At 36.6% G+C, this 13,414-nt stretch overlaps 1 protein-coding gene across 4 annotated transcripts in view; it reads left to right on the forward strand.

The window, feature by feature from the left end:
- EIF2A (eukaryotic translation initiation factor 2A) overlaps positions 1–12,895 on the forward strand; it is a 38,224-nt gene extending 25,329 nt beyond the window's left edge. For 3 of the 4 annotated variants that reach the window (XM_065876161.1, XM_065876160.1, XM_065876164.1), the window contains 5 exons: positions 868–1,439; positions 5,228–5,341; positions 10,876–11,004; positions 11,803–11,868; positions 12,493–12,558. In XM_065876161.1, coding sequence (XP_065732233.1) covers positions 868–1,439; positions 5,228–5,341; positions 10,876–11,004; positions 11,803–11,868; positions 12,493–12,558 — 947 coding nt within the window. Of the gene's footprint in view, positions 1–867; positions 1,440–5,227; positions 5,342–10,875; positions 11,005–11,802; positions 11,869–12,492 lie in introns of all 4 variants that reach the window. The other variant, XM_065876163.1, reaches the window with a different exon arrangement.
- The last annotated feature ends 519 nt before the right edge of the window (positions 12,896–13,414 follow it).

Here is a 13,414-nt window from a genome sequence, read left to right on the forward strand (position 1 = left end):
GTTCTTTGAAGGGCATTTTGGTGGTACATTATGAAGTAAATGTATGTGCCCTTTGACCAGGCAGTTTCTCTCCTACAGATGTATTTGTGTACATTTACAGTGGAATATAAACAGCAAGATTTGTAATGGAATACAGTGCAACTGAATGAGGCAGAGCTCAGTGTGCTTACATGGAAAAATTTCCAAGAGTATTAAACGAAAACAACAAAGGTTTAGAACTTTTTGTGTGTGTGTAAGTGCTTAAGAGAGAGATGCTTAATTTCAACAAAAATATTCTGAAAGGATATGCAAGAAGTATAACAGAGGGCTGCCTTTGCGTAAAGGGACTTATTTTGTGGCATGTCTTTTTATATAGTTTGTATCTTTATTACTGTATGCATATATTACTAGAAAAACTAGTTTTTTAATAGTAATAATAACCTATGCCTCTATGAGCCCACATTGCCAGAACGTTTACAAGAAATTAAGGGACTTCCCTGGTGGTCCAGTGGTTAAGACTCCATGCTTCCACTGCAGGGTAGCACGGGTTTGATCCCTGGTCAGGGAACTAAGATCCCATATGCTACGTGGCATGGCCAAAAAAAAAAAATTTTAATAAAAGTACTAAAGACAAATAATAATATACAAAATTGCAAAACAATTATAAAAAAATAAAAGAAATTAAGCGTTCTTAAATAAATTTATAATCATACATTAATCCCCATAGTATGTCATGTAAAAATATTTTAACATACCATGAAATTTTTGGATTTTTTTTTTAGTGTTTGATGTGTTTATGAGTGTTATGATTGTAATTTGTGCTATTAAATATTATAATACTATACGTATTTCTTTATCACTAACTTGGATTTTATATTCTTTTTCTAGCAAAAAATGGCCCCATTTATGATGTAGTTTGGAATTCTAGTTCTACTGAGTTTTGTGCTGTTTATGGTTTCATGCCTGCCAAAGCAACAATTTTCAACTTGAAGTGTGATCCTGTGTTTGACTTTGGAACTGGCCCTCGTAATGCAGCCTACTACAGCCCTCATGGACATATATTAGTACTAGCTGGATTTGGAAATCTGAGGGGGCAAATGGAAGTGTGGGATGTTAAAAACTACAAACTTATTTCTAAACCGGTGGCCTCTGATTCTACATATTTTGCTTGGTGCCCAGATGGTGAGCATATTTTAACAGCCACATGTGCTCCCAGGTTACGTGTTAATAATGGGTACAAGATTTGGCATTATACCGGTTCTGTCTTACACAAGTATGATGTACCATCAAATGCAGAATTATGGCAGGTTTCTTGGCAGCCATTCCTAGATGGAATATTTCCAGAAAAAGCAATAACTTACCAAGCAGTTCCAAGTGATGTACCTAGTGAAGAACCTAAAGTTGCAACAGCTTATAGACCCCCAGCTTTAAGAAATAAACCAGTCACCAATTCCAAACTGGTAAGTAAAGTTTTACTACTTTGGTAGGAAAAGGTTTTCCAGTGTGTAGAGTTCCCTAGATCCTTATGCATGTTCTTGTGTTACTTAGTATCTGATTAGAAGATACAAACTCTAGGGTAGAAATTGTGGAGGACCTGCTGCTGAAGATGGTGAATGGTTGTTTTGGGTTTTGTTTTTTTGTTTGTTTGTGTTTTTGGCCGTGCACTGCGGTTTACGGGATTAGTTCCCTGACCAGGGATTGAACCTGGGCCCCCTGTAGTGGAAGCGAGGAGTCCTAACCACTGGACTGACACGGAAGTTCCAGTGAACTATTGTTAAGTTGACAAAGTAATTAATGTAAAATCTCTGGGAAAGATAACTGGGTGTAGATTGTGGGCTCAAATTCAAATGCCTGTCAGGCTAGGCGGCTAGTGTAAGGCAATGGTGAGTGGGAGAGAATGGTGAAAGGGAGAGAGCATGCCCTCTTTCAAGGCCATAGCAACTACACAGCAGTAGCCCATTGTTTCCACAGGAGATTTTAGGCCCAGTTTGCCAAGAGTTTGATTTTTCAAGACAAGTCTGGATGCTTGTATGAAATTTCTCAATTTTTAAAACACTGCTATTCAAACAAAACACACTTGTCCTTAGGCCATCAGTTCCAGACCTCTGTTGTAAAGTTATGACTGGAGTATTGGTCAGATTCTGATCTGCTTTAAAATGTTAGCATTTCAGAGCTCAGGGGAAAGCATTTATTAATATCCTGAGTTTCTGTGATGACATTAAGGAATAAAGTTGCTCTATAAGAATGAATAATATTATTCATATTAATAGAATGATGACCATACAATAGGTGTAAACTGGGACTGTTCCAAGTAAATGGGAATATATAGTCACTTAATTATTAAGGCACTCAGGGAAGTAGATACTTTTTCAAAGGATAAATGTTTCTGTGCCTCCATTGTGCTCCTAACCCTCTGAAAAACAAAAACAAAAGAACAGGCCTTCTTCCTCCACAAAATGTAGCGTTTTGACTTCAATGAAATGTTGGTGAAACATTTTTGTTGCATTAAGTTATTTAGTAAAAATATATAGAAACATATAACAAATTAAGCCCTGTTTATTATTTTTGCATTTAGATTTTTTTAAAAAAGATATAATAGTCTTAGGATTTGTTCTGTCTCTTTATTGAAATTTCCCTTACCTGAGATAAAAAAAAGAAGTGACCTTAACACATCCTGCTTTCTAAATCTGTGTAAGATAGCACAAGAGGAAGAACTTCTGAATTAGTGTATATTTTTATTCTCTGACTCATAAAACTAATTTGTTTTGGTTGGTGGAGGGAGAAAAATTAATATAGAAAGAATATATTTTGAAAATAGTGAAAAAAAACTAGGTAAGAACTTCTTAAAACCAAACTTTTTTTTTACTCTTTTTTTTTGGCTGTGCCGGGTCTTAGTAGCAGCACGCAGGATCTTTGTTGCAGCATGTGGGGTCTTTCATTGTGTCATGCAGGCTTCTCTCTAATTGTGGCACTCAGGCTCAGTAGTTGCGGCACGCAGGCTTAGTTGTCCCGCGGCATATGGTATCTTTGTTCCCCAACCAGGGATCAAACGTGCGTCCCCTGCATTGGAAGGCGGATTCTTAACCACTGGACCACCAGGGAAGTCCCCAAACCAAACTTTTTTGACATTTAAGATTTCTACTAAATTCTTGCTTTTGTATATAATCTGCTGATTATGTGATCCTATCACATCATTTTATTTGAAGGAACTATATGCCTATGAATGAGAAATTATTGTTTGTATCTAATTCCAGAAAACTAAATGGCAAAGAAAACATTGTCAAGAAATTACTAGAAACAAAGATAGTCTGGTCAATAACTTCACAAAGGAAGAAGGTTACATAGCAGAGGGGGAAAAAGGTGTTTGGATTCTTCCCCCTGAAGGAAAAAATTACTTTTTTTATAAGTAAAAATTCATATATAAATTATACTTAAAGAAGTATTTCTTGGCTTTCAAAAAAAACCTTCACTTTTATAATGTGTTTATCAAGACAATCTTATAATTGGTGTAATTGAAGAAACAAACTTTATTAATGAGGATGAAATTGTGTACAGTAGACACATTGCTAGAGCCAGAAAAGCTCATGATCCGTAGTAGCTGTGTGGATTTTTTTCATCTAAAATGAAAGTCTGTCAGGGGACTTCCCTGGCAGTGCAGTAGTTAAGAATCCGCCTGCCGGTGCAGGGGACACGGTTTCGATCCCTGATCCGGGAAGATCCCACATGTTGCGGAGCAACTAAGCCCACACACCGCAACTACTGAAGCCTGTGCACCTAGAGCCCGTGCTCCGCAACAAGAGAAGCCACCGCAGTGAGAAGCCCATGTGCAGCAACAAAGACCCAACACAGCTAAAAATAAATAAATAAAATGAAAGTCTGTCAGTGGCTACATGATGCTCACAGTGTGGAAGAGACTTGTAACTCATCCTTTCTTCTTGCATCATTCTTAATTGCTTTCTCTTTTTTTTTTTTTTTTCTCTTTTTTTTAAAAGTTCTCATGAGTAGAAACTTTTTCAGCCAAAGCAAGATACTATAGAAGAACTCACTATTGAAAGAATATAAAACAAATGTTCAAGGATTAGTATATCTTAACTAACATTATGTGCAGTGGGGATCAAAAAAGTGCAAGAGGCTTGCCATGCAAATTTGTGTGTTCTCCAAATGTGGGTTCTCATATATTCAGTTGCTTCAAGTAGGGTATGTTCACACACAGAACTTCAATGCCTGCAATAGTTAATGCAGCTGCTAAGATAAAAATCACTTTATGGTTTTTTACTTATTCCTCTATATCTTAAATGTTTGAGCCCTGCGCATTTGATTATAGCACTTATAAGTACAATACAGCTCTGAGATCTAGTACTCAAGAAACTTCAGAAGTGTACATCATGGTGATTTAATACACATTGTGAAAGGTTTCCCCTCATCTGGTTAATTAACATATCCTCACCTCACATATTTATCTTCTTTTTTTTTTTTTTTGTGAGAACATTTGAATTCTACCCTCAGGAAATTTCAGTTATACAATTATACAATACAGTGCTATCAAGTATAGTCACTGTGTTTTACATTAGATCCTTCTTGATCCTGTATGTAATTCTGTTATTGTTGAATGTGGTTGATAGTTATATAAATATCTGATGATGAAAATGATTGCCTGTTTTCACAGTATAGTCTGACAAGTCATTTAGTGTTTTAAAACCTCTTCATTATGTTAATTCTGGATTTATAACTATGTAGTTACCCCCTTCATATTTGATTTAATTTTTTATTGTCTGTTTTAGTTTTTCCATTTGCTTTTATTTTTAATCTTCTAATCTCTGATTTTGCAAGATCTAGCAAGTGACTCTTTGTGCAAAGAAAACAAATGAGGCAACTGTTTCTTTTGGCAGTAGTCAAATCCAAAAGCACCCAGAAGAAACTATTGTTAGTATCTAATTTCATAAAAATCATGTGTCAGTGGTAGTACTAAGAAAAATTCCATTGTTTAAACAAAAATAAAGTGAATTTTGCTGGCTCTTATATAACTGAAAGATATCATGTATCAACTAGTAGGAAGATCCTTATTAAATCCATCTTGACCGTTGAAGTGTGCCTACAGCAAGAGTTTTGAAATATTCTTTGCCAGTGAACTTAAGATAAATTTGGTAAAGTAAGTTTGTCCTGTACTAGCCAAATTGTATAATTTGTTGTATATGTTTGTAAATACGTGGACTCCATTTCAAAGTCATTTATTTTACATTTTCTATAGCATGAGGAGGAACCACCTCAGAATATGAAACCACAACCAGGAAATGAGAAGCCGTTATCCAAAACAGCTCTTAAAAATCAAAGGAAGCATGAGGCTAAGAAAGCTGCAAAGCAGGTACTTGGGGCGCTTATCTTTTCAAACAAAACAAACAAATGAAACCAGTTAAATTAGCTGTGTCCCTTAAAGTTTAAAGAACTGTAGTCCTAAAAACTTGACAGGTTATAAAATGTAGTTGGAGTTAGACTTAAGTAGCCAGAATGTCTCTTTTGTGTTTGCCTATGAATTTCTCAGTAGCCCTTTATATATAATGTGGGACCTAGGAAACTGGAACTGACCTTAAAACCTGAAACCCTCATGGGATTGTGTTGTGTGTTACTTGCAACAGACCCTCTTGGAGGAGCTGTGTGAAGTGGTATAGTTTGCTTTTTTGAAAGCATATGTTTAAGAGAAACCAGAAATTACATGACTATAAGGCCATTTTGTCACTCAGTATATTACTATAGGAATTGTTCAGCTGGGAATCTAAACACTAGAGTACCCAAACAGTGGAATTGTTCTAAAATAATTTTTTATATGATTTGGTAGTTGTAAAACCACACCAGCATAATAATTGACAAGTAAATTGTGATGGTGTGTGGCTTACGGTGATAGTGAGATCTGCTGGGCTGGAAATTTGTGGTTAGTAAAGTCATGGTAACCACATTTTTGAGATTGAGACAATTCCATCTTGCCTATTAATGCTTGAATTTTGACAGTTCTAGGTTACTTATGTGTTTTGACAGGCAGTTACTATTTTAAGGTATAGAATTTCATTATGCATCCATATTCTGTTAAAATCTGGGCCTAAAAAAATCGGTGTGCTCTTTTGTAAATATATTTCATCTCCAGAAATGTCTTTAAATAACTCAGGCTTAGGTCCTTCCAAGTAAAATGATCTAGTCCATGTATTAGACTTGTGTAAAAAGGAGGACTTGGCCTTTCATCAGAGTGGGTAGACACCTCTGCTGGCCCCGAATATTACAAACTGGTAGCTAAGATTCCTTTTTTGTTGTTGTTGGTTTCCAGCTAATAATTACAGGTATAATTGACAAATAAAAATTTTAAAGTGTTCAATGGGATGATATGATATAGGTATACATTGTGAAAGGATTTCTACAATCAAGTTAATTAACACATTCATCACCTTACATATTTACTTCTGGGGGATGAAGCACTTAAATTCTACTTTCTTAGCAAATTTCATTTACTGTATTCAGTATAATATAGTATTATCAGCTGCAGTCACCATGTTATACATGAGATCCTCAGACCTTATTCATCTTATAACTGACGATTTGTACCGTTTTACCAACCTCTCGCCATTTCTCCCACTACCCCTCAGCTCCTGGCAACCACCACATCCTACTCGCCGTTTCTATGAGTTTGACTTTTTTTTTTAGATTCCACATATTAAGTGGTACCATGCAGTATTTCTCTTTCTCTTTCTGGCTTATTTCACATAGCATAATGCCCTCCAGTTTCATGCATGTTGTTGCAGATGGTAGGATTTCCTTTTTTTATGACTGGATAATGTTCTACTCTGTGTAAATATGTAGGTATGTTTATATATCACATTTTCTATATCCATTCTTTCGTTGAAGGGCACATAGATTGTTTCCATACCTTGGCTATTATAAATAATGTTGCAGTGAACATGAGAGTACAGCTGTCTCTTTGGGATAATGAGTTTTGTTTCCTTTGGATATATACCCAGAAGTGAGATTGCTGGATCACATATTTTTAATTTCTTGAGGAACTGCCATACTGTTTTTTATAATGACTGTATAAGATTCCTTCTAACTGAGATTTAAGGGCCTTCAGAAACCCCCTCAACGTAGAATCCCACTTTTTTTTTTTTTTTTTTTTTGGCGGTACGCGGCCCTCTCACTGTTGTGGCTTCTCCCGTTGCGGAGCACAGGCTCCGGACACGCAGGCTCAGCGGCCATGGCTCATGGGCCCAGCTGCTCTGCAGCATGTGGGATCTTCCCGGACCGGGGCACGAACCCGTGTCCCCTGCATAGGCAGGCTGACTCTCAACCACAGCGCCACCAGGGAAGCCCAGAATCCCACTTTTATAAGTGCTGTTTCTTCCTCTTTATCAGAAGATATTTTTAACATGACCATTGCTGGTACTGAGCTAAGGTCCCTTTGTAATAAAATATTAGTTTATTTATTTATTTATTTTTTAAGTTTATTTTTTAAAAATATTTATTTACTATTTATTTTGGCTGTGCTGGGTCTTAGTTGAGGCACGCGGACTCTTAGTTGTAGCATGCAGACTTCTTAGTTGTGGCATGCATGTGAGATCTAGTTCCTGACCAGGGATCGAACCCAGGCCCCATGAATTGGGAGCATGGAGTCTTACCCACTGGACCACCAGGGAAGTCCCATTAGTTGTTTATTTTTGTGTGTTATTCTGGTATTTGAGCACATAAAATTTGGGGAGGAGGGTCATAGAATCAGTATGTCTTATTTAGAAAAATTAATATTAAAATAGTCTAACTTTTTCTTTTTGCCTACACCGCACGGCATGTGGGATCTTAGTTCCCCAACCAGGGAACCCACACCCTCTGTCATGGAAGCGCGGGGTCCTAACCACTGGATCACCAGAGAAGTCCCAATGTGACTTTCTTAAAGATAACTCTGTGGTTCTTTTGAAAAAACAATCAGTGCGGGCTTCCCTGGTGGCACAGTGGTTGAGAGTCCGCCTGCCGATGCAGGGGATGGGGGTTCGTGCCCCGGTCCGGGAGGATCCCACATGCCGCGGAGCGGCTGGGCCCGTGAACCATGGCCGCTGAGCCTGCGCGTCCGGAGCCTGTGCTCCGCAACGGGAGAGGCCACAACAGTGAGAGGCCCGCGTACCGAAAAATTAAAAAAAAATTAAAAAATAAACAAAAAAAAAAAAAAAAAAAAACAAAAAACAATCAGTGCTATTAATGTAAAACATAATAATTACAAAAACAACCCCCCCACACACACCCCACCTCATACAACCATATAATCACCCACACATTATTTACTAAAGATGACACTACTAATCCGTCATTTTGGAGTTATTCTGCGTGTTTTCTCAGTGATGACAAAGAGTTTTCTACATGCAAGATAATCCTTTCAGTATGTATTTTTGAGACAACTGGATGGAGTTAGTAAAAGTTATGACTGTGTGATAGAACAAAGGTAAATGATCTATGACCGGATCTCATCCCTGACTGAATTAAGGAACCAAAGATAAAGGAGTCAGATGTACATAATCTAACCAAGTACTTTTATAAACTGGTGATGACTTTGTAAGCTTATCAGCTTTACCAAAAATAATTGAAACAAAGTTTAATCTTACCATGTACATAACTTTTTTTAGAGAATGACCAGAATTCAGGTATATTAACACAAACATTTTAACTTATTCTTGTTTTTTTAAAATATGGAGGAAAATCGTCATTTCACTTAACTTTACTTATTTATTTTAAATTTATTTTTATTTTTTTGGCTGCGTTGGGTCTTTGTTGCTGTGCGCGGGCTTTCTCTAGTTTTGGCGAGCAGGGGCTACTCTTCGTTGTGGTGCACAGGCTTCTCATTGCCGTGGCTTCTCTTGTCGCGGAGCACGGGATCTAGGCGCGCAGGCTTCAGTAGTTGTGGCGCACGGGCTTGTTCCACGGCACATGGGATCTTCCCAGACCAGGGATCGAACCTGTGTCCCCTGTATTGGCAGGCAGATTCTTAACCACTGCACCACCAGGGAAGTCCCTCACTTAACTTTAATAGTTTTTCATAGTTATAACATTTATCTTCCTAGAAAATTAATATTCTCAGCTGATTACAAACAACTAAATTTAAAAATTTTTTATCTGATGTCAAAAGTGAATTTTGATAGGCAAAGTATGTCTCTTCTCCTTTTATCCACTCTTCTCCTTTAATTTTATATTATGAAAAATACCAAACTGTATATTATCAGAACTTATAGGCTCCTTAAGAGTGGAAACTAAATAATTTCTTTCTGAATACTCTGTTAAAGTGCTCAGTAATGTTCTCACATAGAAGGTTAGGAATTAATGTTTGTTGATTGTAATGTACAAAATACAACCAACATGACTCTAAAGAGAAAAAAATACTCCAATTCTGCACTCTCTAAAAACTCTCAGGCAGACGTTTTTAGATTTGGAGATCTAGGAGTGATAGCCTGTCCCATGTTCCCCTGGGATGCTTTGGTAGTTTGGAGTATTCCATCCAGAACTCTTAAGAGGTTTTAGAGTCTTGCAGGGTCTGTGCATTCCACTGGGAACTCTATAAGGAAGAAGTAGAAACCCTACCTTTGGTCCAATAAAGAAAGATTTTCATAACTTTTCCCTCCTCTTGTCAAAACGTATGTCTTGTCATAATTGCAAAGGAGAGTCGGTCTTCTGCTCTTTCGTTTATTTAGCATGTACAGTCGAGCTCACATTATGCTGAGGGCACAAGTGAACAGAGAAACCTCAGGTACAGTCTCATGGGGGATAGTACAGTGCAGTTACAGTAAGGAAACGTACCATGTGTTGTGCAACTAATCTGGTCTCTTGGGGGGTGGGGGAATTTTCCAGAGGCCTAAAGGGTAAGTAGGGTTAGCCAGGTGACCTGAAGGTGTTCTAGGCACAAGGAACAGTACACATGAAAGCCAGGAAATAAGAATATATGGCACCTTAGGGGAAATAAAAATGGTTCAGAATCAGTGGTTACTCGGTGAGAAGGGATGAAGCTAGAAAGGTCATCAGAGATCTGATCACATTGGGAGCAATATACTGTCCCTTTCAGGGAACAAAGTTTTCCGTGGCACTTTCTTGCAGAGCTGAATTGATCTGATTATAAATAAATATCTATGGAACCTATCCTGTAGCATCATCTATTACATGTACTTGATATATGTGTAATAGTTTTTGGGGATATTCCAAGAGTGAAACTTCAAACACCTTAATTAGAAAAGCCCTCTCACATTTCCAACCATCCACATAGTGGCACTTACCAAAATATCCAAAAATTTGGAATGCTTATTTGCTGATACAGAAACCTCCTAGTTTACTCTGCTAAGGTTATTTCATTTATTTCCATTTGTTATTATATTACTAATTATACATTTTATATTACTAACATAATATTTTATATTACTAATATAATTTTATATTACTAATATACTATTATTTTTTATTTTATTATTATGTTACCTTAATTTTGGGGGGGCCCCACACGTCACAGCATGTGGGATCTTAGTTCCCTGACCAGGGCTCAAACCCGTACCCCCTGCATTGGAAGCGCAGAGTCTTAAGCGTGGGACTGCCAGGGAATTCCCTAACTTTAAATCCTAGATCTAGCGAAGTGTTCCCTATGACAATTATATAGTGAAAACCTTTTGGGTAGTTTATTATACTGTGACTTTTTTGAACGCTTCATTGTAATTATCTGTTATGGGACAATATAGCATACTTCATGAGACCAGCAATTCAGATGCTTTCTTTATATAAAATGTGCAAAAGATACAATCATATATTGGTTTGTGAATTTTATGTACCAAGGCTATGTTTGTTGAAATACTTTAATGATTTCATTTTAGAAAATTGAATTTTTGAAAATATTTTCTGTAGGAAGCAAGAAGTGATAAGAGTCCAGATATGGCACCTACCCCTGCCCCACAGAGCACACCACGAAATACTCTCTCTCAGTCAACTTCCGGAGACCCTGAGATAGACAAAAAAATCAAGAACCTGAAGAAGGTGGGAGGCTTAAGTGAAAAGCACATGTGTTTATTGAAAGAATACATGAGAATTATACAAAGAAAGTAATGCTTAGATGCCTAAAGACAGGCATCCGAGAGGTTTGTACAGTCCTCATTGTTGCTTTTTCACCATGAAATACTGTAACTTAGGAATGGCACCTATTTTAGTTCTGTTCACAGTGGTCTAAAGGATATTAGTCTTTATTATTGATTTTTGGAGTAATAAGAAATAATGTACATTTGAACACTTTTATACTCACTTTTTCATTAGACACTTGTGAGACAGGTAAGAGCAGATATTTATCCCATTTTTAAAGATGAAGAAAGAGAAACAAAAGGAAGTTTATTAACTTGTCAAATTGCAACCAGTTTGTGATGGCGGCCTTGGAGGTAAAATCCAGGTTTCTAGAGCCCTTCCCAGGCTACATTATGGAGTTTCTCTTAAAGCCAAAGACATCGTCCAGGTACAGTGAGGTTCTGAAATAAATGGTGAAAATGGTGATATATTTAAATACATGTACATGTATACACATAGATGTACATATATGATAATATTAATTAAAATCTTGAAAAATACTTTGCTAAATTCCATGTTCTTAACATACCCAATTTTACATTTAATTTTAAAAAATAGTTTACCTTAGCATTTTAGCAGTCTGTTCCTGATACAAATGTAAGATAATTGATTTTCCTTATTCAGGCTTCACATTTATATGATTGAATTGTTAATAAGAAAATTTGCATTCTAAAATTACTTATTCTTCCTTTTGACTCATAATATATTTGATGTTTGCAGAAACTGAAAGCAATTGAACAACTGAAAGAACAAGCAGCAACTGGAAAACAGCTAGAAAAAAATCAGGTCTTTTCTGCGTTTTTCATTTGGGCTCACAGTCACTACCACCCTTCCCTTTTTATTATAAGCAATTATTTAATCAGGTAAAAGAGCATATAGATTTTAAAACTTCTTTTGAAAACCATGTGCCATTTTTTTTTTTTTTTTAACATTTTTAGTCTTAAATAGGCAAGGGTAGGGGAAGACATGATGTGGATCGTGGTGAATGAGGAAGTCCCTATTTCCTCTGAGGGATACTAATGCCATTGCTGCTGAAAATAAAGGCAGTTTATATTATGTTAGACAAATGGAAGATTCTCTTCTTTCCTGTGTCTCAGGTCACACTGTCCCGTTTGCCCCTCTCCTTCCTCCTTTCCTCAACACTTCGAAGCCCAAGTGTAGAATGGAAGATTTATTAGACCTAAAGATGCATGCAGTAAGACAGCTCCGTTTTTTGCTCCCTTAATTCATACCAAATAACAAATTAGAACTTGTTTCTAATCTGTATTTTTAAATCTATGTTTACCAGTAGATCTGGTAAAGTCTCAGAAATATTCTTTCTCTAAATTTTTTCTCTTTTGCTATATGGCTATAGATCCAATAATTATTTTATTTCCTATTTAATAACTTTATTGTTTTAAACTTTTCTAGTTGGAGAAAATTCAGAAAGAGAAAACCCTTCTCCAGGAGCTGGAAGATTTGGAACTGGGTATTTAAAGATTCAAAGAAAGCAAGTTGGTTATCAGAAATCAATGCAAACATATTTTCTGTTAAACCCATTGGTGTACATGGAATATTCATGTGCCCACATTTAATGTTCACTTATAATTTTAACCATTTATCCAAGATTCTGCATATGTGTGGAATTATTTAATAATGTCTGTTAAATTGATTTTTACCTCCTGCATCCTATATCTTGTCAACACATGATATAGAAAAGAGACATATGATTTTTCTTTTAAGCTAAGCTTGACAGATTGAAAGACCAATGTCATTGTTTTTTAGTAGGGGACAGTATTTACCATATAAATGAATAAAGACGTTTTAAATTTGATCATTGTTGACTTTTGTCAATTAACGGATTCTTTATTAATTTACAAGGCAAGTTTGGGAAATATTTCCTTTGAATATATAATGTGGCTATCTTGATCCTAAACACTGTATTATCAGACGTTAAAGAAACACCTTAAAATCAGGTTGTACGGAATATATTAAATTGTTGGGACTTCCCTGGTGACACAGTGGTTAAGAATCTGCCTGCCAATGCAGGGGACACAGGTTTGATCCCTGGTCCAGAAGATACCACGTGCTGTGGAGCAACTAAGCCCGTGTACCACAACTACTGAGCCTGCACTCTAGAGCCCGAGCACCACAACTCCAGAAGCCCACGCGCCTGGAGCCCGTGTTGCTCATCAAGAGAAGCGCACCGCAACAAAGAGTAGCCCCTGTTCGCTGCAACTAGAGAAAGCCCACGCATAGCAATGAAGGCCCAATGCAGCCAAAAGTAAATAAATAAATAAAATTTTTAAAAATAATAAGATAAATATATTAAATTGTTTATATTATTTGTAGT

Source organism: Phocoena phocoena, chromosome 4 (assembly GCF_963924675.1).
Source record: "Phocoena phocoena chromosome 4, mPhoPho1.1, whole genome shotgun sequence".
Classification (NCBI taxonomy): domain Eukaryota; kingdom Metazoa; phylum Chordata; class Mammalia; order Artiodactyla; family Phocoenidae; genus Phocoena; species Phocoena phocoena.